This window comes from Nilaparvata lugens, chromosome 12, assembly GCF_014356525.2.
Source record: "Nilaparvata lugens isolate BPH chromosome 12, ASM1435652v1, whole genome shotgun sequence".
Lineage (NCBI taxonomy): Eukaryota > Metazoa > Arthropoda > Insecta > Hemiptera > Delphacidae > Nilaparvata > Nilaparvata lugens.
In genome coordinates this window covers 31,212,258-31,240,079 of record NC_052515.1, presented here as the reverse complement: position 1 = coordinate 31,240,079, position 27,822 = coordinate 31,212,258, and the positions used below count along the sequence as shown (strand labels likewise).

Below are 27,822 nucleotides of genomic sequence, written 5' to 3'. Positions count from 1 at the left end.
ATGTGAGATGAAACAGTATTTTCTACTATTACATTTATCTATTTCATTTCACATTATTTGATAACAGTTTCAAAAATATTTGTTAGGTTACAAGCCTGTCTCCTGATTCAGACAACTGTACGTTTGTGATTGGACCTCAGGCGATGTCAACATATTATTGGTAATTTGGTAAAGCAATTTAATTATGTCACGATGAAATAAACCCGGCTTTGTATAATTATTCGTTATTTCTGTGTTTCGATAATTCAATAATCTTCAGTTGGAACAAATTCTGTGCGATCAATTCATAAGGTGAGTCTCATACATAATATTCTAACATGAAACTTCAATTGGGTTGCCATAGAGTTTAGGTTAAACAACGCCGTTCACTGATTAGTTTTATCAATTATTTTACATAAAATCATTTTATACATCAATATAAATTAAATTTATCCATTTCAACTGCCCAATAATTGACTCAGTCCAAATTCCTGATTTGTTCTGCAGTTGGAGTTGGTAGTTTTAATTGAATTTGATTAGGACCCATTCAAACGGATGTACTAATTTGTGAAGGGTTTATAACTTATGTAATAAGTACTACGATTATTGGACAAAACTACTCCTTTATTTAACATTAACTACATACATGGCGTTGTAATATTTAATTTAAAAATTGTTTTTCAATGTATCATTACTTTTCAAACGTGTTACACGAATTTAATTAGTAATACCGGTAAAATTGTTACCAGTGTCTTTTGAATTCAACCTACATGTTCTTGTAAAATTATGACTCAATAAATTATTGTGTTTGTATCATACTGTTTTACATCTTTTGGTAAGTCTTTCTAAACTTCTAAGTCTGGATAAATTTGTATGAACTATACGGTAATAGGCGTGTCATTTTTTCTATACTACCTTTAAATGACTCATGTTCTAAGTCAAAGATAGGCCTATTTTTTAATACACTGAACACATTTAATTTAGTTTATTGAGGTATCAATAAAACTCATCATTTTATTAATATTTAAATCTGAGGTAAGTCAATGTCTATTACGGTATTATCTAGGTTCAATACCTTGTATATCTATTAACATGATTGAGCCTACGTTTATATTTTGTCAATTTATAACTGACATATTCTATCCAGTAAGACGTCAGTCAACAATTAAATTAAATTGATATCTTGAAATATAATGGAAAGATAACAACATCAATTTAGTTTGATATTAATGTTAATTCATAGTTGTTTCCATTGTTAAATTTTTAATTTTGTTTCAGACTGTACCAAAATGTTGCTGTTCTCTTTGAGCAGGCACGCAACATTAGTTGCCTTTTTGGCAACGACTGTTCTCTTGATTAGCGTGGCTAGAGGGGACGAAGTCGATAAAGAGGTTTGTTTAAAAAATACGATTTATTCACTTTTCAATTAAAAGTTGGTGCTATACTATAGTTATCCAAGCTCTATCCAATTTATTTAGAAACTACATTGTTCATCAATAATAATATTAGCAGTTATTTTAGTAGCTTTTCATTAACTTCAGCTTGAAAAATAATCTTTGAAACTTGAGTTGAAATAATTATACCTAATTCAACCAGTGTTGAAGTGTACCTTGTCTTATCTATTCATAAATTTTCCTTTTATTTGTTGGTGGGAGTAACGTAGCTAAATGTCATTGTCATTACATTTTTCTTATCTGTTAACTGTACAAGACAAACGAGATAAGGAGAAACCCTTTCTCATTTTTGTTTGACAAGTAAGATAGCTTTCTCCTTTTGCAACTCCGCACCTATGTTCTTGACGAATGGAATATATATTTGAGATAAAATGAATCTTATTTGAAAAAGAGTCAACAACTCATAAAGAGTAGAAGTTGTTTTTGGTGAAGCTATGTGACGCTGGTAGTCTCTCATACTGTGCCCTTCTTACACTCTTTGGCTTAACTCACACTCACGCGACTCATGTCGAGAGGAGACTCGATTCTAGTCGAGAGCATGTGTTTCCAAATGGTGACGTCGCAGAGACTAGAATGTCTTGTTTTTTATCAGAATTTTTGACTTCTGTATGTGTAAAGGATGATTTTGTGACGATATTAATAATTCTTTTTGTAATTTGATACTGTTCAGATGTATTTTGTGTATTTTGATGAATAAAGAAATTTTCAATTCAATTCAAAGAATCGACTGGTCTGAGTGTCACCATTTGGAAACACATGCTCTCGACTAGAGTCGAGTCTCATCTCGACCGGAGTCGCGTAAGTGTGAGTTGAGCCTTTATGTGATGAATTCGTGGATATTTGTTGAAATGTTGTGGTTGATTTTTGTTGTAGGATGAGACATTGGCAACAGTGGAGACAGTGGAGGGGGAAGTGCTTGACGACGATGACATAGTGTATGTGACACCGACGCTCCCTGCCGGCATCAGCAAGAACTCTGTCTATTTGGCCGAACACTTTGACAATCCGCACGAATTCGAGAAGAAGTGGATCAAATCCGAGGCCAAGAAGGAGGGCATTGATGACAGTATTGCCAAGTATGATGGTGGGTACTAACATAAATACATAAACATATTCTATAAACATAATAATAGGTGTGTAAACATGAATATCTGAGTGGATTTTTGTTAAAAGCTGATATTTTTCCGTTTAAACAGAGTATATGCAAACCTATCAGTTCTCAACAATAACTTCCAACTAAAAAATCAGAATCCAAGCGGCTGAGATCTTTACTCTTCAATTATTAGGCCCTGTTGCACAACAGCCGGTTAAATTTTAACCGTGATTAATTTCACGAGAACCAATCAGAAAAGGCGGTTTTGAAACGGTTTCTCTGATTGGTTCTGATGGAATTAATCACGGTTAAAATTTAAGCGGCTGTTGTGCAACCGGCACTTGACCTAGCTCCGCAGTGCAGGCTGGATACTTGTCTGACTCGGACTAGGCGCTGAGACAGCAAATAATAGCAGCGTTGGTGGGAATGCGAGCGGCCGCAGTAACATCTTCCACCCAGCAATGGTCGGCGTAGTTCCGCCTAGCGGACAGACGAAAGATCAATCCAGTCGGTTATTTGATCTCTCCAGCCAGGCTCAGCCAAGCAGCCGAGACAATAGAACAATGGAGTGGCGGTCTTATTCGAGTTCATCAGCAGTTTTCTTTCTCACGATTATTTTGATCTTTGTGTGTCAATAATAACTCCAGTCACCAGTAAAAAGTTTCCAGAAACGTGTTGTACTACCATATTAATGACTTTTCATTATGATTTTTATTTATTTAAAAACATTGTTGACATTCTGAGCCTTCAGGCTAAACTTGGGGTCGCTGAGAACGAATCTGCAATCAGAATTTCTCTATCACGAAAAATAACGAAAAAAACCCAGCTGTTGATCTCCGGCAACCGTTAACAGTCATTCTGTAATGCGGCCGAAACACTTCCAAGCCAGACACCCATCTCAAATGACAACAACGCCAAGCTGTGAGAAACCATCCTGCACTGCGGCGCTAGGTTCAGACTTGCAAGTAGTAGCCCTATTAAAATACTTTATAAATTGAAAACATGTTATTGATACAATTTTGTGTGTGTGTTTTTGCAGGAGAATGGGCCCTGGAAACGGCACAACGCAACGCACTTCGGGGCGACATGGGTCTAGTGCTCAAGTCAAAGGCGAAGCATTCGGCCATTTCGTCGAGGCTGACTCGGCCGTTCGTGTTCGACTCGAAGCCACTTGTCGTGCAGTATGAGGTGCTGCTGCAGGAGGGACAAGAGTGTGGAGGCGCATACTTGAAGCTCATCTCGCACTCGCCGACGGCCAAAGACAACAATCTCAAGTTGTTCCATGATAAGACGCCCTACACCATTATGTTCGGACCTGATAAGTGCGGAAATGATTATAAGGTTAGTTGATGATTATAGTGAGCTCCTTGTTCTTGGCTGAAAATTTGTTAATTCTATTGTGAGGTCCACTTTATAATGACAGTATTTGATTAGTATTCTCTATAGAAGGCAGTGGCTATGCAGAGAATCAGCAACGCTGTTCTTCTAACTTTCTCCACTGCCTTAATAAATGTAAAACTCACTATAGAGCACGAATTCTGGAGCATAAAACACACATAGAAACAACCCGACAAATGAGAAGCATGATAAATTATGTCTCCAAAAGTTTATGAATTCAATGTTCGTTGTCATGGATTTAGAGCTCCAAGGGCCGGTTTCCGAGCTCGGAATTCAGCTAAGTTCTAGACTTAGAACAGCTAGAGTCAGAAAATTGGCTTTCCGAAACGGGGCGTAGTCGTAGTCATTGTCAAAGTCACGTTTAAATTAAATTTCGAAAAACTAGAAAATTGAACACAAAATAAACTAAAGAGTAAATAGTATAAAGTTTCAGCTATTTTGAATTATTTAGGAATGTTTCATTTCGTCAAGGAAAAACTTTTCCAATTATAGAAATGAGAAAATAAAGATTTATTTTTCTGCAACTATTTACTGTGACTACGCCCCGTTTTGGGAAGCCAATTTTCTGACTTCAGCTTTTTAAATTCTAGAACTTCCTAAATCCCAAGCTCGGAAACCGCCCCTTAAACTGGCTTTATCCAGACTTTTTATTAGTCTTTGTTGATAACAAGCATTCACTCGCTTGGTCTAACCCCTGTCTTAGGTGAGTAAAGAATTTGAATGAACAGAATTTGCTTTGAAAGTTTGTTGAAGATTGTGGTAAATTCAGCATTTGAATAGTGTATACACAAGGACTATTATATTTATCTCGGGCCACTCCCGTGTTTCGGATGTACACGTTAATTCGTCGGTCCTGGCTGCCTAAAAAGCAGTCGTTAGGTCATGTCAGAGGCCCTGAAATTGATAATTTGCGACCTGAAAACTCAGACCTGCGACAGCCAGGTAACTCGATATTATTATTACTAGTAGTTCTGTGAACAGTAGACCTCGCGCTCAGTGAGTTACATTGACCTGTTGTTATGTTTTCTCAAAAATTAATAAATAATTTATCAATTAAAAATGAGAAAAAATTCTAAATAAACATAGAGCTTTCTGTCCTATATCGTACCGTGACGTGTCGTCCCGGAATGTGAGTGTGAGCGCTGTTATCAGGTCTGGCTGCAACTGTCTACAACGTTGATGGAAAGATACAATTTTCAAGATGTTCGATGTTTTTGAACGGGTAGTATTATAGTCAACTGTCTACTAACGTTAATGGAAAGATACATTTTCAAGATGTTCGATGTTTTTGAACGGGTAGTATTATAGTCCACTAGACAGCTGATTTATGATGAATAATTCTATAGTCTGATTTTTACGGTAATATTGGCGTATGAAGGAGGCTCCTTTTTCCTTTTCTATTATCCTTGAAATACAAAATTTCCAAAAACCTTGTATATACGTCGACGCGCAATTTAAAAAGGAACATACCTGTCAAATTTCATGAAAATCTATTACCGCGTTTCGCTGTAAATGCGCAACATTAAAACATATAAACATTTAAACATTAAGAGAAATGCCAAACCGTCGACTTGTAACTTAGACCACACTTCGCTCGGTCAATTATAATGTACTATTAGGTAAATTAACATTTATTTTGAAAGGTTGTTGATAATCATGACGTGAATAAAACATTCAAAATAAACTGTTACACAAATAACCCACATATCAGTATCAGTGAAAAAGTATGGTGCAGTGAAAATATGATTAAAAGGAGTTCTGTTTTGCTCTGCTGGTAGAAAGAGAAATTCATTGTTTCTTGTGAAAGATTCACACGTTGAAATTAACATTCATTTGTCTCGTAAAGCTCTGTGGTCAAATGATTATCTGCTCTGCTAGGTAGAAAGTGTTAATATTGGGCCATATGAATAAAGTTGAGCATTTGCTTCTACTTCTAAAATATGGAGCATTTGCTTCATTTTCTATGAATAAACGTAAGCAAAACCTTTTGCTCATGCTCATCAAAAAAATAGTTTGAGCATTTGCTCAAAAGTAAAAGCTTTTGCTCAAAATTGTATGAATAAACTAGAGCATTTGCTCAACTTTAGAAGCAAATGCTTAAAAAAAGGTGAGTCTAGTCTAGAGCAGCTTATCACCTTTTGCTCATAGTAAAATGGCTCAACTAATTCGTATGAGGAAGAGGAAACTATACCAGATACGATCACAACCAATAGTTGAGAACTATAAAAATCTTTTTAGATTCAACCATGATATATATCACCATTATCCCTACAAAAGAATAAATACAAAAGATGGCTACCTGTTATAAAGATAGCCATCACAAAATAGGAAATAGGTATTTAAGAAGATGAAAGTGTAGACGATTATAAGAAGGCTATTGATATTATAAGAATATGCTGAAGATTATTATAGAGATGACATTTTTTCACGCTATTATTTCAAAATTCTAAACTCAACTAACCTAAAACTCTATTCATAAATATAGAAAACAGAGCAGACGACGCAAACACAAGCGGTGCACCCTATTTGCATATTTAGCGCTTCCGTGAGCTATAAAAACAAACTAAGGCTACAAAAGCGAATCAGCTGATGAAAAATCTCTAAAATACGTGAGCATTTGCTCCAGAGTTCAGGAGCATAAGGTAAGAGTAAAAGGTAAAGCTTATTCATATAAAAATGAGCAAATGCTTTTGCTTCTACCTTTTGCTCATGAGCAAAACCTTATGCTCCATGCTCTTGCTCATGAGCATTTGCTCTGGTTTTATTCATATGGGACAATGTTTATTTTGCGAGTGTTTTTTCATTCTGCTAATCTATGAACACTTCCTATAACAATCAATTGTATTCTTTTTCCATCCAGATTATCAGAAATCCATTGGAAAACAGTGCTTTTTATTCACAGTGAGCAGTAGATCTGTCCTCTATTAGATAATCCACTGAATACATTATTGGTATTTGAATTAAGCTTGTTTCTATTGATGGAGTTCATCCACTGCATTTCAATAAAAAACAGACTGTTATGCAATTTATGAATAATTGCAGTATTGTTAAAAAAAGCATGATGACCTTATCTGCTGTGATTCAAATTAGAAAAGAGACTTATTACCTTTTTTCAATAAGAAAGAGATTGTTACTCAACTTATTACATAGACTGTTACCTAACAGATGAATTGCAGTAAAATATGAAATAAACTTCTGAAATCAGAGTAAATAGCTTTTACTGCAACAGTTGTGTCTATTTTAGTCTAGGTGGCAAGCTATTGATTGATGCTATTTCCCCCTTAGTATTGTATCAGGTTACTTCAACCCCAGCACAGACAGACTAATAGGATAAAACTGCTTTCCAAATCATCTTTAAAAATATTGTCTTTCAAATACAGAAAGTGGGTCGCCTCAATCTCAATGTAATTGAAAGTTGTAAACAAAAGTGAGAAGCTGGTGCCTTGAAATTATGAAACAGTTCTTGGGATTTCATCAGCGAGTTTGGAAAAGTAAATCGGTTTTGATGATTCATTTTTGAATGCCTAATAAACTGTAGTTTCGCTGTTATTTTCATGAATCATCTAAATATTGGACGTTTTATTCTTTATTCTCATTCTACTTGATGATGTGAAACAGTTATCATAATTATTTGTTATAATCATGGCGAAACACTTGAAAATAAATATGTTGAAGTTGAGAAACTTTGAAAATAAATATTTTAATAAATGTGAGTGATAATGATATAATGTGATGCAATTTTCTTCTGAGGAGGAGTTTAATTAGCCTCAGGCTAAATATTTTTTTTTACTTTCCAAATAATGCAAATAATCTCTTAACAATCAATAAAAATGTGTATTTGTTATTAAACAAAGGCCGGTTAAATTCCAACCGTGATTAATTTCACGAAAACCAATCAGAGAAGGCCTTTTAGAAAAGACGGCTTCTCTGTGAAATTCACGGTTAAAGTTTAACCGGCTTTTGTGCAACCAACAGATAGATTTGCTATCCAGGTATATAAGCATTTGGAAACAATGTAAGATTTGAATAATGCATATGAGATTATTTACAACATTACTCAGCAACTAAATAATAATACTATACTCTGATTAGAGTCTCTGGGAAGCTTTAAAAACAAACAAATAATTAACATGAAACTGTGTAAATAATTAATCAGAAAACAAGTAATGAATGACTAGCAAAATCATGCATGACCAGATAAATTGAAGTTTAGCTATATATATAAATTAGGATTTTACAGTACTTTACTGTCTTCCTTCTTTTAGCCGAGTCCTCCATCCTTGTCTGTCCTCCCACTCACCATCTCTCAAATTCCTCATTACCATAGCCTCATCCACTTCATCCCTCCAAGACCTTCTTGGTCTTTCTCTCCTCCTCCGCCTCAACGGACTCCAATCTGTCACTATTCCAATCCACTTACTGGCACTAGCTCTTCTGGCATGACCATACCACATCAACCTCTTGTCTTCTATGAATTTCATTAAATCAGACTCCACCTTCATCCTGTCCCTGATCACCTCATTCCTCACTTTATCCATTCTGGTCAAAGCACAGCACCTTCTCCAAAACTCCATTTCGACAGCTGTTATTTTACTTCTTGTTTTCTTGTTTGTCACCCACACTTCTGCACCATAAGTCATTACACTTCTCACGATGGTATACGATGGTCACGAATATCCTGTGCTTAGTTTTCTTATGGATATTTCTACTCCATAAGATTGGGTGCAACTGCCTTATGCAACTTCTTGTCTGTGCCAATCTGATCTTTATTTCTTCCTCTGTATCGCCACTTTGCGTGATAGTGAACCCAAGGTATTTGCATTTTTCTGCTCCTTTTATCTCAGTATTGTCATCAATGGTTAAATTTTGTGTTGAATTCCCATTTGTTTAGCTAATGATGATTTATTTTGACCAGCAATCAATCTACAACAAAGAAGTTCATCAAATAATCTCTAATCTCATATCAATTTTATTTGAATAACTTCTTAAGATTGTTGCCAATAATGTTCATGCTCTTATGTTGAATGTTCAATTTTATCATTATTGTAGTTGTGTTGTTTATTCAGTGAATATACCTTATACCTGAACAATAAATGTGTCCTGTACACTTATACAACCTCCAATAAAAACTCTTGAACATAAAAATATTGAAGATTTGTTTTTGTTTGTAGTTGCATTTCATCTTCCGTCACAAGAATCCGCTGAACAACACTATGTCTGAGAAGCACTGCAAAAAGCCCAAGGAACGAATCGAAGACCAGTTCACAGATAAGCTGCCGCATCTCTACACGCTGATTGTCAGGCCTGACAACACCTTCCAGATCTACATCAATCATAAGGTGGGTGACGCTGTGAATCGGGCTTTTAGTCCAGTCACCAGTTACTGTTTGCTGGGAAAAACTTTGCTGGAAGGTCAACTTTTGTATTCAAGCTGTTCAATACTCCAGAATCATTGCACGAAACATTTAGCGTGTTTAGAATAGTGGCTTGACAACGGCAATATGATACAGTATCACCACAATATGATACAGTATAATCTCAACTTGATACACAACACCATAATTTGATACAAAACTTGGTAATAAATTCCCCAAACGGCCTTTTTTCACTACCTCGTGACTGAATTTGTATTTAAGCTGTTCAATACTCCAGAATTATTGCACAAAACAATTTGCGTGTTCAGAATAGTGGCTTGACAACGGCAATATGATACAGTATCACCACAGTATGATACAGTATCATCTCAACTTGATACACAACACCATAATTTGATACAAAACTTTGTAATAAATTCCCCAAACGGCCTTTTTTCACTACCTCGTGACTGAACTTTAGACAATGTAATATAAAGTTACATTAGTGGCTGGTATTTATGTGCATATTTTGTTTTTTTTCTGTATAATATTTTGTCATTGATGATTAGTTTTTGGCTGAGCCTGTAGCTCCCTCCCAGTCATAGCTATATAATTTGTAATTGTGTTAATAAATGAATGAATTAGAGCAAAATTTAGATATATGTATCACATGACTGAAAGAGCTTATTTTATATATTTTAATGAAGAAAGTTAGAGTTAGGCTCAACTAACAGTTACGCGACTCAGGTCGAGAAGAGAAGAGACTCTAGTCGAGAGCATGTGTTTTGAAATGGTGACGTCGCAGAGACTAAAATCGACTAGTCTGAGTGTCACCATTTGGAAACACATGCTCTCGACTAGAGTCGAGTCTCTTCTCGACCTGAGTCGCGTCAGTGTGAGTTGAGCCTTAATGCCATGTCTGTCCCATAATTATTGTGAAATTTAACCAATAATGAGTAAACTAAAGAATGAGTATAGTAGGGGTACTCACAATGTTGTAGTTAGCTGGCTAAGTCGAGCTATTCGCTATCTCCAGCTATTTGCTAAGTCTGTGTTAACTCAATGCTATATTGGGGTACGTTAGAAAAAAATTAACAGACGAGATGGCAGATAGCGCAGGTTTGAGTCCGCTAACTCTAGCTATCTCTGTTAAAGCGGCAGCCATATTTTTATAATTTTACTTTTTCAAACTCACTTTAAGTTAGACAAATTATCCGCTTGGATCGCTACTGCAGTTAGCTAATAGCAGATGGTTTTAGATGGGGCGTTCACAATCCAGAATAATCAAATAGCACTTTAGCTGGCTAAAACAACATTGTGAATACCCCTAATATATAGATTTCAGGCAATACTATGCAGCTTGATATTGATGCTTGAATTGTGCGATCTTATTGTTTTTAATTATTGTAAATTAGAATAAATTATAATCACTTTTGAATAACTAAATAACGACATAGCAGACAGGTATTTATAGATAAAAACTATTAGTTTCTACTCACATTTGTGGAGCGCTTTCGGAAACTAGGTCCTTCATCAACATTGTTGAGTAGAAGCTAATAGCTTTTTATTATTAATACCTGACTGCTATGTCGTAATTTAGTTGCTCAAAAGTAATTGATTATCAACAAGCAGTTCGTAATGAAAACAAACATAGATGAATAAATGATATTTGCATTTAAATAGGGTCTTCACGATCTATTTGTAAAGTGACCTGTGAATTGCTCGTTTCGTAGGTGGTGAACGAAGGCTCGTTGCTCGAGGACTTCACCCCGCCCGTGAACCCGGCCGAGGAGATCGACGACCCGTCGGACGTGCGACCGGCCGACTGGGACGACCGCGAACGCATCCCCGACCCGACCGCCACCAAACCCGACGACTGGGACGAGGAGGCGCCTCAGTTCGTCAAGGATCCCAGTGCCACCCGACCCGATAACTGGTTAGACGATGAACCTGAGAACATACCGGATCCGGCCGCTGAGAAACCGTCTGACTGGTCAGTGAACCGTCTGAATTAAACTATTAAACCTTGCAACTATTATACTAAACAGAGAGCAGCAGAATATTGGCATAGAAAAAAGATAGCTCAAGAGGATATGCCATGGTATAGGGCGTTTATGTTGCAAATTCCACTTTCAACCCAAACCGATAGTCCTAGTAGTTGTTTTAATTGAAGCTATGTGACGCTAGTCTCTCATACTATGCCGTTCTTACACTCTTAGGCTCAACTCACACTTACGCGACTTAGGTCGAGAAGAGACTCGACTCTAGTCGAGAGCTTGTGTTTCCAAATGGTGACAGTCGCGGAGACTAGAATCGACTGGTCTGAGTGTCACCGTCACAGTATACATACAGTATGGAAACTTGGCTAGTACCCTGACGCCAAAATCCGCCATCTTGTTAGGAAGCGCCGCATTGTAATAGTATTGATGGTAGGTTCGGATCACTTTAATGATCCGGATCAATTGATCTCATTCACTGCCACGAGCCAATCAGAAGGCCAGGATTGGAACTTCCCAAGGTCACGTGACGTGTCTAGCATTTGCGTCATGTAAAAAGCATTGGTTAGATTACAAGTTTCCATTCTGTACCTATTCTGTGTCACCGTTTTGAAGCACATGCTCTCGACGAGAGTCGAGTCTCTTCTCGACCTGAGTCGCGTAAGTGTGAGTTGAGCCTTACACTCCCAACAATACACTGATAATAGACAGCAGTCGACAGTAACTTGATACGATAGAGAAAAGATAGCATAAGTAGGCTAGATATCCCATGGTATAGGTCATTTATGTTTCAAATTTCAAGCCGATTTTTTTGTTAACACAAGCAGATTACTGTCGAGTACTGCCTATTATCACTGTTTTGGCTGGGTGATACCGGTCGAACGCACCATACAATGGGATATCTTCTTACGCTATATTTTCTCTAAGCTGTGGTTTAGACGTAGGTCTGCAGGCAAAAAACCGCTGTATAAATGAACTGAGAATTTATTTGTTCGTCGAACAATCTGTACATGGTGTCCCACGAAGAGGTTCACACGTTTAATTTTATATTACGTGCCCATTCATGCACTGACCGTTTTCAAATTTTACACAGTTTACAAACTAGGTTCCAAAAATATTCTGGGAAAATCTCAGCTCACTAATTTTCCTAGAAACGAAATGGCGGCATATTGGAAAAACTACTGCCGCCATTTTGTTTCTACGAAGGTTAGGGAGCTAAAATTTTACCAGAATATTTTTATATTTTTAGAACCTACTTTGCAAACTGTGTAAATTTTAAATAAAGTTCAGTGCATGAATGGGCACGTAATATAACATTAAACGTGTAAACCTCTTCGTGGGACAACATGTATATTATTTTATGGCAAATAAATGAATTTGAATTTACGAGTGCTTAGCTACTTATAATTTCTTGTTTACTCAATTAGGTAGTGAATGTTCAAACAATGACATTTGTTCATTATGTGTATTTATTGTTATTCTATATTTTGTAATGTATGATGAGATTTTGACGTTGTTGTTAACATTTTGAAATGTTTTTAATAATAAATTAATATTTTAATGTGGAAAGTTCACGTTAGTGGCCAGCTTTTGTGCGTCACTTTTTGAACACCTTCAATTTTATATAGGAAAACTGATCAGTTCAGAATATAAATTGTGATAGTTTTTGAGAAATAATGAATGTTTGTGTTGGTGTTTTCAGGGATGAGGAAATAGACGGTGACTGGGAAGCCCCCCTGGTGCCAAACCCCGCTTGTGAGGAGGCTGCAGGTTGCGGGGAGTGGGTGGCCCCTGACATCCCCAACCCCGAGTATAAGGGCAAGTGGAGGCCACCCCTAGTTGACAACCCCAACTATCAGGTAAGGGTAGCATCATAGAGGAAAATATAGTATAAGAAGATATCTCATGGTATAGGGCGTTTATGTTCCAAATTTCATTGTTAACTCAAGCTGATAGTCCCAGTAGTAAAGCTATGTGATGCTGGTAGTCTCTCATACTGTGCCGTTCTCTCACTCTCACCCGTCCAAAACAGTAATAATAGACAGTAGTCGATAGATATGAAATCTGGATCATACTAGAAGTTCTGTGAACAGTAGACCTCACGCAGTATTCTCATCCACAAGTACCTGATTGAAACTATAGACCTTATGGAAATACAGCAATAGACTGGCTTCTCCACACATCTGTGTAATCACTTGTCAGCTGATTTATGATGAATAATTCTATAGTTTGATTTTTACTCTAATATTGACGTATGAAGGAGGCTCCTTTTTCCTTTTATATTATCCTTGAAATGCAAAATTTCCAAAAACATTGTATATAAGTCGACGCACAATTAAAAAAGGAACATACCTGTCAAATTTCATGAAAATCTATTACCGCGTTTCGCCGTAAATGCGCAACATATAAACATTTAAACATTAAGAGAAATGCCAAACCGTCGACTTGAATTTTAGACCTCACTTTGCTCGGTCAAAAATTTCTATTCCATGTGATATCTTTTTATGCTATAAATATTTACCATTTCCAAAATCACACCATTTCCAAAATCACTTGAAAATGGCATGAAACATGTTGTGATAAAATAATTCATAAAAGGGTACTGAGATTTTTATTTCTATTTATATTACAAGTAGCCCTAAATTAATAGAAAAGAGACTTCTCATGCTTTTTTTCTGTATGGAGTAGCATAGTACTCTAAAGCTGGACTCGCACATAACAGTGACAGTGAGCAGTGAAAATATGATTCCCGTGAGTTTTAATGGTATTATTCATACTTACTCTGCCGGGCTGAGTGTGAATAGTTCAATTAGAACTCGTGGTAATTAAATTTCACTGTTACTGTTGTTTGCGAATCCATCTTAAAGTATCTAATAATAAGCAACTAGAATCGTCCAGTGGTCGCTTAGACTGGCCAATTCCGATACGATAGTCATGAGTGATACGCATGTCGCCGTCGCACAACTTGAGTTCTACCATAGAGAAACAATAGCATAAATAGATATCCCATGGTATAGGGCGTTTGTGTCGCAACTTTTACTGTTATCTCAAGCCGATAGTCCACGTAGTTCTTTCCTGTGAAGCTTTATGACGCTGGTAGTCTCTCATATTGTGCCGTTCATACACTCTTACCCGGTCAAAACAGTAAAAATCTACAGTAATCGGCTTGAGATAACAGTAAAAGTTGCGACATAAACGCCCTATACCATGGGATATCTACTTACGCTATTGTTTCTCTATGGTTCTACCCTTAGACCAGTTATAGAATAGACACGCCTCATTGTATATTCGTACTGAAAGTCGATGAAGCAAACATCTACTGCCATATCACCATTTCGTGACGTCAACATCGGATAGAAAACTTTTCTGTAGAGTTTGTTTACATTGTTTTCCATATCAGATTATGTGCATTTTCATGAATAATAATCTACTTTCATCTGAAATAGACACAATCTGCTTTGGGGAAAATATTGTAAACAAACTACAGAAAAGTTTTCTATCCGATGATGACGTCACGATATGGCGATATGGCAGTAGATGTTGGCTCAGAGGCTAGACTTCCCAGCGTGTCTATTCTATAACTGGTCTAAAGCTGCGTACACATATTCGTGCTTCCAACCCGCACCGATCACGCTTCTCCCTCGTACCGCCCTCGTACCACCATCGAACCACAGTCGCACTGCCCACGCACCCATCATGAACGTTACGGAAGATGTTAGATCTTCTCGCGTTCCCCGGTCGAACCACTGTTGCTCGCCGGTCGATCATCAATCGCTCTGCTGGAGTGACGTTCGGTTGCGGAGCAGAGCGACAGTCTGTACGCACCTTAAGGTTCTACCTTCCACTCAGCTCACAGCTGTGCAGACTTGTGAAACAATAGGCAGAAAAATGTATGACAAAAGAATCCACTCTTGGAATTGTATCATATCGGAAAGTTGCTGGGTCCAAGAATCAACAATGTGAAGACCCAAAGCGATTTCTCCTATTTTACGGTTATTAGCAAATCATCCCTGTTCGTTGCGGACGACTATTATTCGACTAGTCTGTCCGCGCCCCCTTATAAGTCTATTATAAACTTTTGTCGTGTTTGTGGATTGATGGATTTATTGTTTGTGTTTGTAAGTCAACTGATTGATCGATTGTTTGTCTGATTGATTGATTATAGGGCAAATGGGCACCTCGCCGCATTCCGAACCCCGACTACTTCGAGGACCGCGACCCGTTCCGTATGACAGCGATTGGCGCCGTGGGCCTGGAGTTGTGGTCCATGTCCAACCAGATCCTGTTTGACAACATCCTCGTCACCGATGATCCGGCCATAGCTGATGGGTGGGCCGCCCAAACATACGACATCAAGCGCAAGAAGATGGACAAAGTTGCGGTGAGTTGGCCAACAAGATTAGGTTAGGTTAAGTTAGGTTATTAGTACAGTATAGGGCGAAAGATTTAGGCTGAAATTGATAAAAAAAAAGTAGATGAATGAATCACAAGATTTGGGATCAAATTGAGAATTAGAGAAAATTATTGTAGATAAATAGGGCACAAGATTTTGGATTTAATTGAGAATTGAAAAAAATATATAGTCGATGAATGAAGATTTAGGATTAGTAAAATAGAATTATAGTACCCTTTGAAAATAATAAAATAATAGAATAAATTTTTTCCATTATTTTCAAAGGGTACTATAATTCTATTTTATAAGAAGATTTAGGATTAGGTTGAGAATCGAAATGAAATTGATATTAGATTATTGTAAGCGGTTAGGAGACCAAAAGATTTAGGATTAGGTTGAGAATTGAAGAGAAATTGATATTAGATGAATGGATCACAAGATTTAGTATCACATTGAGAGAATTGAAAAAAGTAGCCTACCTGTTTGACAACATCCTTGTCACAGATGATCCGGCCTTAGTCGATACATGACCACAGAACCAACCGCTTCCCTTAGGTACCTTTGAGTTATTTTCTCTCATCACTAGAAAATAGAAACATTATATTTGTCCTTGAAATTTTCAAGCTTTTTTCAATATTGTTTTATATTAGGCATAATATAAGAGTTTTCTTCTCCTTATTATCTACTCAATCTATTCATAGTGTTTTTTAGTACGTTTATTTTCATTATATAAATTGTGGTAATATATCAAAGGATAAATGAATAGATAATAAGGAAACTAATTGGAAAAATAGTTGACCAGTAGTTAATAACGTCTACTGTTAGGCCTATCTGTTATTGAAGGATTTTTTTCAGCTTGCCTGGTTTCAAACGATGTCTCTACTGATCTATTATCCCTTACTACCTCCATTTAATAGTGTTTATTATAGAATTTACACTGTGCAGTAAATGCCTGCTATGTCCCCCTCGTTTTCAATTCTATCTCATTCTATTTCACAGGTTCTCCAATTCCAGAAAGTCTCTTTCTCTCTCTCTCGCTTGCTTTAGCCAGCCCTTCCTGCCCCAAACTCTTTCCAAATAATATATGTCTGTGTCTCTCTATAGTGCTACTGGTCTATGCTGCTAAATGATCAACGTGCAGTAGATTAATAGAGCAGTCAATTAGAGCTTCCGTATTGGTCTCCCTTCCTTGAGAACTTGCAACGCTTTCTACATTGTTGAATGTTTATTTTGATTGATGGTTATGGGGCGGGCGGGCGTTGACCCCTCTATTGTGACGACATTCTCTTCTAACTGTCAGTTTGTCTCTTGAATAGCATCAATGCTTGCCGTTCAAGCAATACTGACACAGTTTAAAGTAAAACTTAATGTAGAATGTGAGGTTGTCCCTACTTTTCATAGATTGGAAAAGGTATAAAAATGATTAAAATGTTGTAATTGATTTTGCTTTCCAAGAGGAAACACTATATAATAACTCTGTTGTAGTTTTACATTTGTAAATATTTGAAAAACACTTACTTTGTTGGCGTATATTGAGGTATGCATTTCACTCCTGAGAAGGGTCTGATAAAGCTCCTTACAAATGTAACACAGTGCCTAAGCCCTAAACTACAACAAAGTTGAAATGTTGTACTAAAACCTTGAACAGGACGGGTTTTATTGTGTTTTTAAACTAAAGTGTGTGCTACTGTTTTCAATTACCGCAAAAGTAATATTGGAGATATATGGGTTCTTCCAGTCAATTTATAATTAAGGAAACCATTAAATCCTGTTTATTCATTACAAATTGATTATTTTTTGTTTTTAAATACTATCTCAGGGGTCAAAGAATTGAAGTATTTTTCTCGCTATTAATTATGCATTAATTGATAATGTGCTTATAAGATTCTACTGTAAATTTGAAATGTGGCTATTTATATCTCCACATGTATTTATTTATCTCCACATTTATTTATTTCAATCTATCTTTTTTTTGGGAATTATTTGTTGGGTTTCCTCATTAAAAAAAGTTATATTTCTTGTTTAAATTTCAAACTATGTGTGTGCTTTCTCAAAATATTCCCGTCCATCGAATCTTTCTTTCTATTCAATACACAAATTTCACACCATACTTTTACTCCTATTTATGGTAAATTCGTTCGATTTTTATAATAATGACTAATACATTTTTTCTTGGAAAATGTACTGAAATCTAATCAATTTCGTTTGTTTTCCTGTTGAAATGTGTGTTGATTGAATTCAGGTTTCTTTGTGGGGTCGTATGATGCGATCTATGAACTACAAACCCGGCTGGTGGTCGGTCTATTTCATCTATTGCTCTATTCCGATCATCATCTATGCCTATTATCTGTGGACTCGTGTCAGAGAGGTAGACATATAGAGTGGTCTTAAACTGATTGACGCTGTCTCTGGTAGAGTGGTCCTACAAATTGACGCAGTTTTTAGTAGAAGTATAGAGTGGTACAAAACTGATTGGCACAGTTTCTGGTAGAGGTATAGAGTGGTCCTACAAATTGACGCAGTTTTTAGTAGAAGTATAGAGTGGTACAAAACTGATTGGCACAGTTTCTGGTAGAGGTATAGAGTGGTCCTACAAATTGACGCTGTTTTTAGTATAAGTATAGATTGGTACAAAACTGATTGGCACAGTTTCTGGTAGAGGTATAGAGTGTTCCAAAACTGATTGACACTGTTTCTGGTAGACGTATAGAGTGGTACAACTATTTGAAGCGGTTTTCGTAGAAGATGAGGGTTTTGTAGAGATTTCTCGAATTTTGTAGAAGACAGGCTTTTCCAATTCCCTACGAGGTAGTAGGCCTACATAATAAAAGTTAGGCGACTCCACGGCAAGAAACACATGGGCGTTTTTTCATAGGCGTCGAGTCGGCACGGCACGAAAGAACAAGAAACTCTCCAATTGGCTGATAGGGTTGGCGTTTCGAGAATCAGCTTCCCGTGCCGACTCGTATGAAAAACGCCTCGTGTGTTTCTGGCCTTGGGGCCAGGTCACACAGAGAGTGATTTTCGATTCCATGAATTTAGAAATAGATGGAAATAAATTAGAAGTTGCATTTGTTCAAATGCTAATTAATGAATAATTATTATTAAACAAAAATCCCAATTAAATGCTGTAAATCACCCTGAAGACTTCTGCTACTGTAAATATTGACAACAGGGTAAACAGCTAGATGGAAATAATTTTTTCCTCCACCTACTGGCTAAAGTACTTACTTTACTCCCTGAAACATAATACTAAAGTGTCACTTTTTCGCTCTCGGTAGTAAAAAACAGAAAAACTCCCTAGGGAGTAAAAGTGACTCCATTTAAATAACATGGGAAGCATCTCTATTTTAAAAACTTACATTATAATAGGTTAGAAGGTCTAAGCTCAGATGAGAAAGCATAAAGAGGTGTCTGTCATTGAGTCAACTGAATTCAATACCACAACCAGAAATTTGATCAATGAAATATATGTTTGTATGATATTATATTCTTAATATTAGTAGACGATAAAAATTTATACAATTTTTAAAATATCTTATTCTATTCAAAATACCAGCCAACAAATATTTTTGATCTGCAATTCAAATCTGAACCGCGTGATCTGGAGTCAGCCATTTTTGGTAGACACCCAGCTGATATAATTGTTACAACTTTTGCTAGATAGCGCAATCGGCAGTGCCAATCAGACGGCCAGTTTTTAGGTTATGTTGTTAGGAAACATTGTCACCAATACGTAAGTTATTAAAATGATTTTATTTGCAGTTTCTATAAAAAAATGTAGATGGAGGAAAAATGTTGTGTACATCACGAGTGAAAAATACTTTTTCTCCCTCAGGAAAATTGTTGCCCTCGGCTTCGCCTCGGGCTTCAAACTTTTCCCTCAGGGAGAAAAAGTCGTACTTTTCACTCTAGATGTACAAATAACTATTGTATAGTAGCGCTCATCGAATTTCCATCTAGCTGTTTACCCTTTTGTCAATATTTGCAGTAGCAGAAGTCTTGGGGTGATTTAGAGCATTTAATTAGGATTTTCGTTTAATAATAATAATTAATTTAGAAATATTTTATTAAATAGATGGCATATCTTACATATCACAGCTTGCTCTCTCTATGTGGCCGGCCCCTCAATTATTGATGCATTCCCTTGTAAATTTCCTACTGTAATTAGTTTATTTTTTGTATTGTGTTTTTGACTTACATTAGTGATGATTTTTCATTTACTTGGGCCCGGTTGCACAAAAGCCGGTTTAATTTTAACCGTGATTAATTCCACGAGAACCAATCAGAGAAGCCGACTTTTCAGAAACGCCTTCTCTGATTGGTTCTCGTAAAGTTAATCACGGTTAAAATTAAACCGGCTTTTGTGCAACCGGGCCTTAGTGGTGTATTGATTTTTTTGTCGATATCACGATTGGTATCACATCTACGTACCCTCAATTGATCCACTAATTAAAGCACATTAATTTAATCAAAGTTTATCTTAATTTAATGGTTAAATCTTGATTGGTATGATAATTATACTCCCTAGAGGTTTTCCCAGTATAATTTGAGGAAATTCAAATATTGAGTAAATAGTTAATAATTTATCTCGATTTCCAGTTCAATGTATTTATCTTGATTGTTAAAATAGTTATTATTCACCCTACAGTTTTTTTCCAGTATAATTAGAGTAATTTGTTGGTGTGTTGAGTTGTTGAGTGGTATTTATAGATGTAGTTTGTTTGTGTGGTATTTTTAGGAGAGTGTGATATCGGCCATTTTGAGATACACGAATGAACACCCATGGCTTTGGGCCGTCTATATAGTGGCTATCATTCTGCCCATTGTGCTAATAGTGGCTTTTTGCTTTGGATCGTCCAGTCAGGTATGTATACTAAATTAATTGAATAAAAACACAGTTCTATTTTTGTCACATGCACACTTACTATAGTATCGTGAGGTCCACGTTATAATGGCAGTGAAGAAGGATAGGAGAAAAACGTTTTCAAGTCTCTCCATTTTGCCACTGAGTGTACACTGGTGTTACTCAATTTCATCCCATTAAATTTGATCTAATAATAATTATCATTTCCTTGATAAAATAATCAATTTCATGTCAAATTAATCAAGAAAATATTTTTTTTGTAATTTTATTCAAAAATTTGCTTCTATAACTGAGATTAGATTTTTATTATAATTCAAACCTGAAATGGCGGCTAATTTAAAAAGCTGTGAACACCAATCTGAATTTCAAAACAACAGAAATTGAGCTATTTGGTATATATTCTATTCCAATTTCTTTTAAAAATAGAAATCCTATTTAAAATAAGTAATTTGAATGGAAATAATTCTGAAATAACCTTTCAATATTATTTTTACCGGTAGGAATAGGTCTAAAATCTATACGTGTAGGCTAACTGAAGCATGGATGAAGTCTCGGATGGTTAGCTATCAACTTTTAAAATGTCATTTCAGGTATTTTAATTTGTGTTTCTCATAGGGTAATGACTAAAAATTATTTCATTGTTTCAAAAATATATTTTAAATCAATTATACGACTTGTATACCAAAGTATTTTGATAGAATGAAGAAAAAAATGGCGGCTGAGAATTGTTTGTTTACTTTTGTACAGTCACTGTCAAAAGTAAAAATAAAATATTCTGGAAAACGGACAAAATTGCAAAGCTAGAGAGAGAATCGCGCTATCTGTTCTGTCTTATGATAGAAAAAGACAGCAACAGTATTGTCAATCGTACACTGCCATTATAACATGGACCTCACTATATCCTTGTCTATCATTCAACAAAGCGGATAGCACTATCTCTTCCTCGCTTTGCTCTGTTGCTAGATCGTCTGTTAACAATGTAGAATTAATAGTTATTTAGCAAAATCTTAATTATGAAAATTCTTTATAAAATTATTGAAAAATATAATAGATTATTCTGAACGAGAATGAACAGTTGATATCACATCAATAAACCTGTATCAGCTATCGTCTATAGAAGGAATTGACAAGACAGAGGATCGGCAACGTTGTTCTACTATCTTTCTTCACTGCCATTATAACGTGGACCTCACTATAGAAAGCTCAGTGACTGTGTGTTGAATTTATTTTTAGATAATTTTTTTGAAGCCATTCAATGGTTATAAATCAAGAGGTATATCTTAACAAAACCTATTTATTCATAATTCATTTTTGTATTCCTACATTGAAACACAATAGCGGAATGAAAAAACAAATATCACATATTGAAGGATTATTCGTTCTATTATTTAAGAAGTTTCAGATTCGTACTATAATCACAAGAATAAAAAAATCACAGTTTTAACTGCTTTGTTAACAGTGAAAAATGCACCAAAAGGTTGATAGTCTTTTATTTGTATGAAAGTGAATCTATGACTGATTAAGCATCTAAATACTAGTAGTTCTGTGAACAGTAGACCTCACGCAGTTTTCTCATCCACAAGTATCTGGTGTCACCTGTTCACCGGCGTCTCCAGACATAAATGATTAATGCATGCAATGAATAATCCACTTGTCAGCTGATTGATTATGAATAATTCTATTGTCTGATTAATCTCATCTTCATAGTAGATGATAAAATAGTGATATCGGAGTATGGACGAAATTGCTTTTCCTTCCATTCTCTGACTGTGCCTTGTCCCATTTAAATGGGGTCGGCATTCCTTGCTCTTAGTCTGCCTCTCCACAAAGCCCTATCCAATGCTTGCTCTCTCCTCCAACCACTCTCCCGCTATTCTATCTCCCCCCCAATCATACTAGGTCTACCTCGTCCTCTCACACCATCCAAAACCAAATGCTGTCCAACATAATCCTCCTCCCGTCGCTGTACATGCCCAAACCACCCACCTCATCCTTGTCTCCTGCATTTTCTTTCCCAGTGTTCCAACTTTTACCTCTGATCAATTCATTTCTAATTGTATCTCTTCTTGTAACCCCACACATCCATCTCAACATTCTCATCTCAGTCACTTCCATCTTTCGTTCCTGTTTCTTTGAAATGGACCATGTTTCTGTTCCATACAGCATAGCTGGCCTCACAACTGATCTATACACTTTTCCCTTCATTTGACAATTCACCTTTTAAAAATTCCCTTTCCTTCCATATTATCCTTAAAATGCAAAATTTCAAAAAAACCTTGTGTATACATACATGGACGCGCAGTTAAAAAAGGAATATTCCTGTCAAATCTCAAATCTATCTACGCGTTTGGCCGTAAATGCGTTACATACATACAGACAGACAAAAGAAAATCCGAGTTAAAACATAGACCTCACTGCGTTCGGTCAGTTATTGTAATTTCATTTTGATGATACACTGAGAAAATAATTTACTAGTCGTTGTAATATTTTTAATAATAAAGGGTACAAGTTTTCATATCTTGAAGCTGATGCTGTATTTCATACCTTGAAGAATTTGAACTTTGATTACAAACTATGATCTTGAAGATGAGGTTTTTCATGATTTTTTTCCTTACTTATCAGTGTTTTTTTCTTGACGTTTTCTAAGGAAAAGGAGGAACAGAAGAGAGCGGCAGAAGCTAAGAAAACGGATGCAGTGCAAGAGGATGATGAAAGGGCAGGGGAAGAGGCGGCAGAAGCAGTGGGTGAAGAAGGAGAGGAGGAAGATGAAGAAGAAGGAGGAGAAGAGGAGGAGGAAGAGGAGGAACAGGGAGAGGGTGATGCAGCTGAACAGACCAAACAACGAAAGGTAAACAGCGGTGAAAATATAAATTGATTCTCTGGATTTTTCATCTAATATTATCACTTTTTTTCTTCCAAGTCCCGGTTTCCGAGCTCGGGATTTAGCTAAGTTCTAGACTTTAAACAGCTAGAGTCAGAAAATTGGCTTTCCGAAACGGGGCGTAGTCGTAGTTTTTATGATAATCTTTATTTTATCATTTCTATAAATGGAAACGTTTTTCCTTGACGAAATGAAACATTTCGAAATTTAATTTAAACGTGAACTGTGACTTTCCAAAACGGGGCGTAGTCGCATTCCACGTTTAAATTAAATTTAGAAAAAAAAAAACAGAAAATTGAACACAAAATAAAATAGTGTTAAGTTTCAGCTATTTTGAATTATTTAGGAATGTTCCATTTTGTCAAGGAAAAAAACGTTTCCAATTATAGAAATTAGAAAATAAGATTATCATAAAAGCTACGACTACGACCCGTTTCGAATAGCCAAATTTCTGACTCTAGCTGTTTGAAGTCGAGAAACTCAGCTAATTGCCGAGCTCGGAAACCGGCCCTAAATCACTTTTTCTTTCAAATTTTGTAGTTTGTTCATGAAGAGGTGGAACCAATAACATCAAAATTCAAATAATATAGGGGCGTAAAAATGAATCAAGATTCCTTGGATATAAGTTTTCTTGACGTTTGAGTCAAATTATTTTTGCAAACTTGAAGGCAAAAAACAAAAACTTGAATCTACTTTGGTAGACTCTTCTTCAAGATTTGCAGATGTTGATCATGTTTGATTCAACTCGAAGCCATTAAGTACTCACATGTAGTTAGGTCCGGGTGCGTTTCAAGGCACTGGACTTGAGGGCTGAGCCACACGAGGCTTTTTTCCAGGTGTTTTCAGACGAGTCGACAGGGCAGAAAGCTCTCAGATTGGCTGATTATCAGCTGATTCGTGATCGCCAACCTAATCAGCCAATCGGAGAGCCTTTTGCCTTGCAGAGTCGTCTGAAAAACGCTCTTGTGGCCTCGCCCGTATCTTCTCCTAGGGGGCGCGACAGTCGAGGCCTGCGGCCGTAGAGGAATAAATTGCAACGTTTTTCTTGTATCTTTCTCCACTGCCATTATAACGTGGACCTCACTATAATAATGATGATTTTATTCATTTATAAGGTTAAAACATCACAATATTTGAATGAAAAACAGGCAACAGCCCAAAATTTATCTTTCTGAATTTAGTTTTTCAAATTGATGGTTATTAAATTGTTAATAATCTATTTGGTTGTGTTTTTTAGGAGCCGGAAGGCAAAGAATCCGTTTCGAAATCGGCAACAGAGGGGGCAGGAGACGCGGCGCCCCCTTCTCCGCGCAAGCGCAAAACCAGAAAAGACTGAGCGGCGGCCATCTTGGATTCATAGACATCCAACTCAATGTTTCTACTTTTCCAGAATTTCGACAAAAAAACACCAGCAATACCCTCGCATCCTAACCCTGTTTCTAACGAACTATCGTCTAAATTGTTGTTGATTAATAATTAATAATTGTTGAGTAACGACGGTTATCGATTAATGATTAATAATAATTGTTGATTAGTGACGGTTATTGATTAATAATTAACGATGATTGCTTAGGTGTAACTCATCTATTTCTATCACTCAACTCTACTAAGTTCTGACGGCTTTTCAAAAATGAACTTGCAATGTGCTTTTTGTGACTTAGCAGAGTAAAGTTTTTAAGCATCTATCTCTGGCTTTGTTCATTGGTGGTTAATTTTCAGGAAATTTCGAAAATGAACTTGTAAAGTACTTTTTACAACTTCTAATCAACTATCACTCATCTTTGTTGTAAGCTTTGTTAATTGGTTGTTATCTCGTAGGGAATTAAAAAAAAATAACCTGTAAAGAGCTTTTTGTAACTTAGAGTGAAATCCTAGCAATTCGTCTTCTATTTCTATCTCTGTTTTGAGCTTTGTAAGTTGAAAAAGTAACTTGAAAACGTGCTTTCTGTAACTTAGCAAGGCTAAGAGTAAGCTTGTTCTATCTGGTTACTTGTTCTTCGCTGTGGAATGACTTTGTTTTTCCCAACAAAATTGATATTTTCATCCATTGTTAGCGTTCAAATTCGTTAATCAATCTAGTTACAACCATTATAACTAAGGTTTAAAAATGGAAAAATTGTTTTAATCATTTTAGGGCAAGATTTTTGTTGAGAAATTTTGTCTCAATACTGTAATCGTTGTTCGAGGGTTCCATTTATGATGTTCGAGACTCTATAATTGGAAAATTATGGCAGTTGAAAACATGACAATTGAAAAATCATAGTAATCACTTGTTCATCACTTCATCTATTGAAATAGTTGTTTCAAGTCATTCCCATCTTCATCATTATTAGTATAATAATTAATTTATTACGGGCATTTGTTTGTAGTATGTTTTATTTTTAGTTTTATAATTTATTGAAGAAATTTGTGCTTTTTCACTGTGAAGGGTTTTGATTGTTTTCTCTCTCAATTTTTACTAGATTATTTGGGTTTGTCCAGTACCCACCCTAATGTAAAAATGTATTTCTAGGAAATATTCCTTTCTAAAATCGAACAAAATTAAAAATTTTGTTCACGTCTGTTTATTCCGGGGGTTTGGATCATTAATTAAAATTGATTTGGTTAAACTTTTAAAGATATAAAGCGTTTCTTTTTTGATTGATAAATTTTCATCCCCCCATATTACAGTACCATAATGAAATTGAAGTAGCATACGTTCCTCGTTTTTGTTTAAGTATTGAAACGGTTACAAACTATGAAGTAAATGTTGACTTACATTTCTCTAAAGAGACTTTTTAGAGAATGGTAGCTGAAGCTCTATAACTAGAAACCTTCTGTATCTTGATATTGAAATTTGAAATTAAAATCCTGCGTATTAGTCCAGGTTTTCCCACGTTAGATCTCTGTAAATTAATTGATCTATTCTTACCTTTTCTATTTAATTATGTTGGAAATATTTGACTCTCTTGATCAAGCCTAATTATATTGTCTTAATCGCATTTCTTTTTCAACTCCTGGCTGAAGTAAACCTTCTTCAGTTTGTAATAATTTGGAAATTGATCATTTATAGGTTTAGAATGTTGTAATTAAGTTTAGTTAATTAATAATTTAATTAATTTTAGAGGTCACAAATCGTTGTCATTAAAATGGAAATTCTATGTCTAAATTTCGAACTTTAAAACTGATAATATTAATTTTCATAATTTAGTTTATCGATTTTAAATTCAGGGAATTACGCCAGGCCCTCACAAACACAGGCTTAAGCCTACATGTGAGTCTCTCACAACGTAAATGTACTGTAACTGTACTGTATTATTAATTGTAAATTGTGAGAATAAATTGATTTGATGATTTTCTACTATACTTCAGTGGTCTATCATATCTAAATGTATGCTTATCCAATTTTGTTTGTGTTTTTCAAATTTCACAGTTGAACGTTTTCTAACAAATATTAAAACCTTGGAAAAATCAAATATTTATGATACCATGTAATGTTACCAATGGAAAAATAATAGCTTAAGAGGGTAGGCACTTCCCCATAATTCTCTATAGATTGATTCTAATAAGTACATTTGTACTTATTACATAAATAACTTGTGCTGTTCCTCTCCCAAATTTAGATAAGGTTATACATTGTCGAAGTAGGTATTCTTCTTGGAGATTTAACAAAATTCAAGTTAATTGAAAATTTAAGAGTTAATAATTTGGAAATTTAGGGTTTGTTTAAACCAATGTTAAAAATTAAAACAGATTATCTGTAGGTATGGAAAAGAATTTTCCCGTCGAAATAAATTGATCAATACAGTATTAAACATAATAATAATTTGTGACCCGTTTGAGCATAGATATTATTTGATACAGATTGAAAACATTCTAGAAGCCAAATAGATAGTTTAGTTGTTAATTTAGTTTCTAGTCAACCTTTATTTGCAAAAATTGCGATATTCATGAATGTTACAATGAGACCTGTGTTGTAATAATTATTGGAAGCTACTCAATATTAGATGCTAATGTTCCTTGTAAAGGTTTCTCAGAGCTTCTCAGGAAAAGAGATATTATTTTGAAAAAGGATAAAATTGATTTGAATAGTTTTAAAAGAAGCAATGTACTGTTTTATTTGAATAAAATTTTGAATTACATAGATCAACTCCTTGAGTTGAGAGCTTACCTAAATTATATTTCATTTGTTCTAATTTCCAAAATTTTGGCATCTACCTGGAAAACGCTAAACTCCCTAGATATTATTGAAATTATATTGTTGAAAACCATAGTTGTATGTTTTTTATAATAATTATAAATAATAGAAGTACTGTTCACAGAGTAATAAATTGTGAAAGTGTGTGTTTATTGTATCTTGTAATGCCGAAGATTAATAACTTTGCTGTTTGATAACACGAATAAAGAGATTGTTACAGTAAAACTCA

At 35.5% G+C, this 27,822-nt stretch overlaps 1 protein-coding gene across 4 annotated transcripts; it reads left to right on the top strand.

Moving 5' to 3' along the window:
* The first annotated feature begins 70 nt into the window (after nucleotides 1–70).
* Nucleotides 71–27,822, top strand: LOC111048569 (calnexin). 4 transcript variants are annotated; one of them, XM_039439337.1, is made up of 11 exons: nucleotides 71–291; nucleotides 1,258–1,370; nucleotides 2,307–2,517; nucleotides 3,566–3,867; nucleotides 9,096–9,263; nucleotides 11,012–11,271; nucleotides 12,978–13,134; nucleotides 15,441–15,656; nucleotides 20,410–20,535; nucleotides 23,183–23,383; nucleotides 24,654–27,822. In XM_039439337.1, exons 2-11 carry the CDS (start codon nucleotides 1,269–1,271, stop codon nucleotides 24,750–24,752), a joined length of 1,842 nt encoding a protein of 613 aa, XP_039295271.1. In that variant the 5' UTR covers nucleotides 71–291; nucleotides 1,258–1,268; the 3' UTR covers nucleotides 24,753–27,822. The 4 variants fall into 4 exon arrangements, with proteins under 4 accessions (XP_039295271.1, XP_039295274.1, XP_039295272.1 ...); XM_039439340.1 differs by lacking the exon at nucleotides 20,410–20,535 and adding an exon at nucleotides 17,911–18,036 and having other exon boundaries at nucleotides 105–291; nucleotides 24,654–27,221; XM_039439338.1 differs by lacking the exon at nucleotides 71–291 and adding an exon at nucleotides 345–814.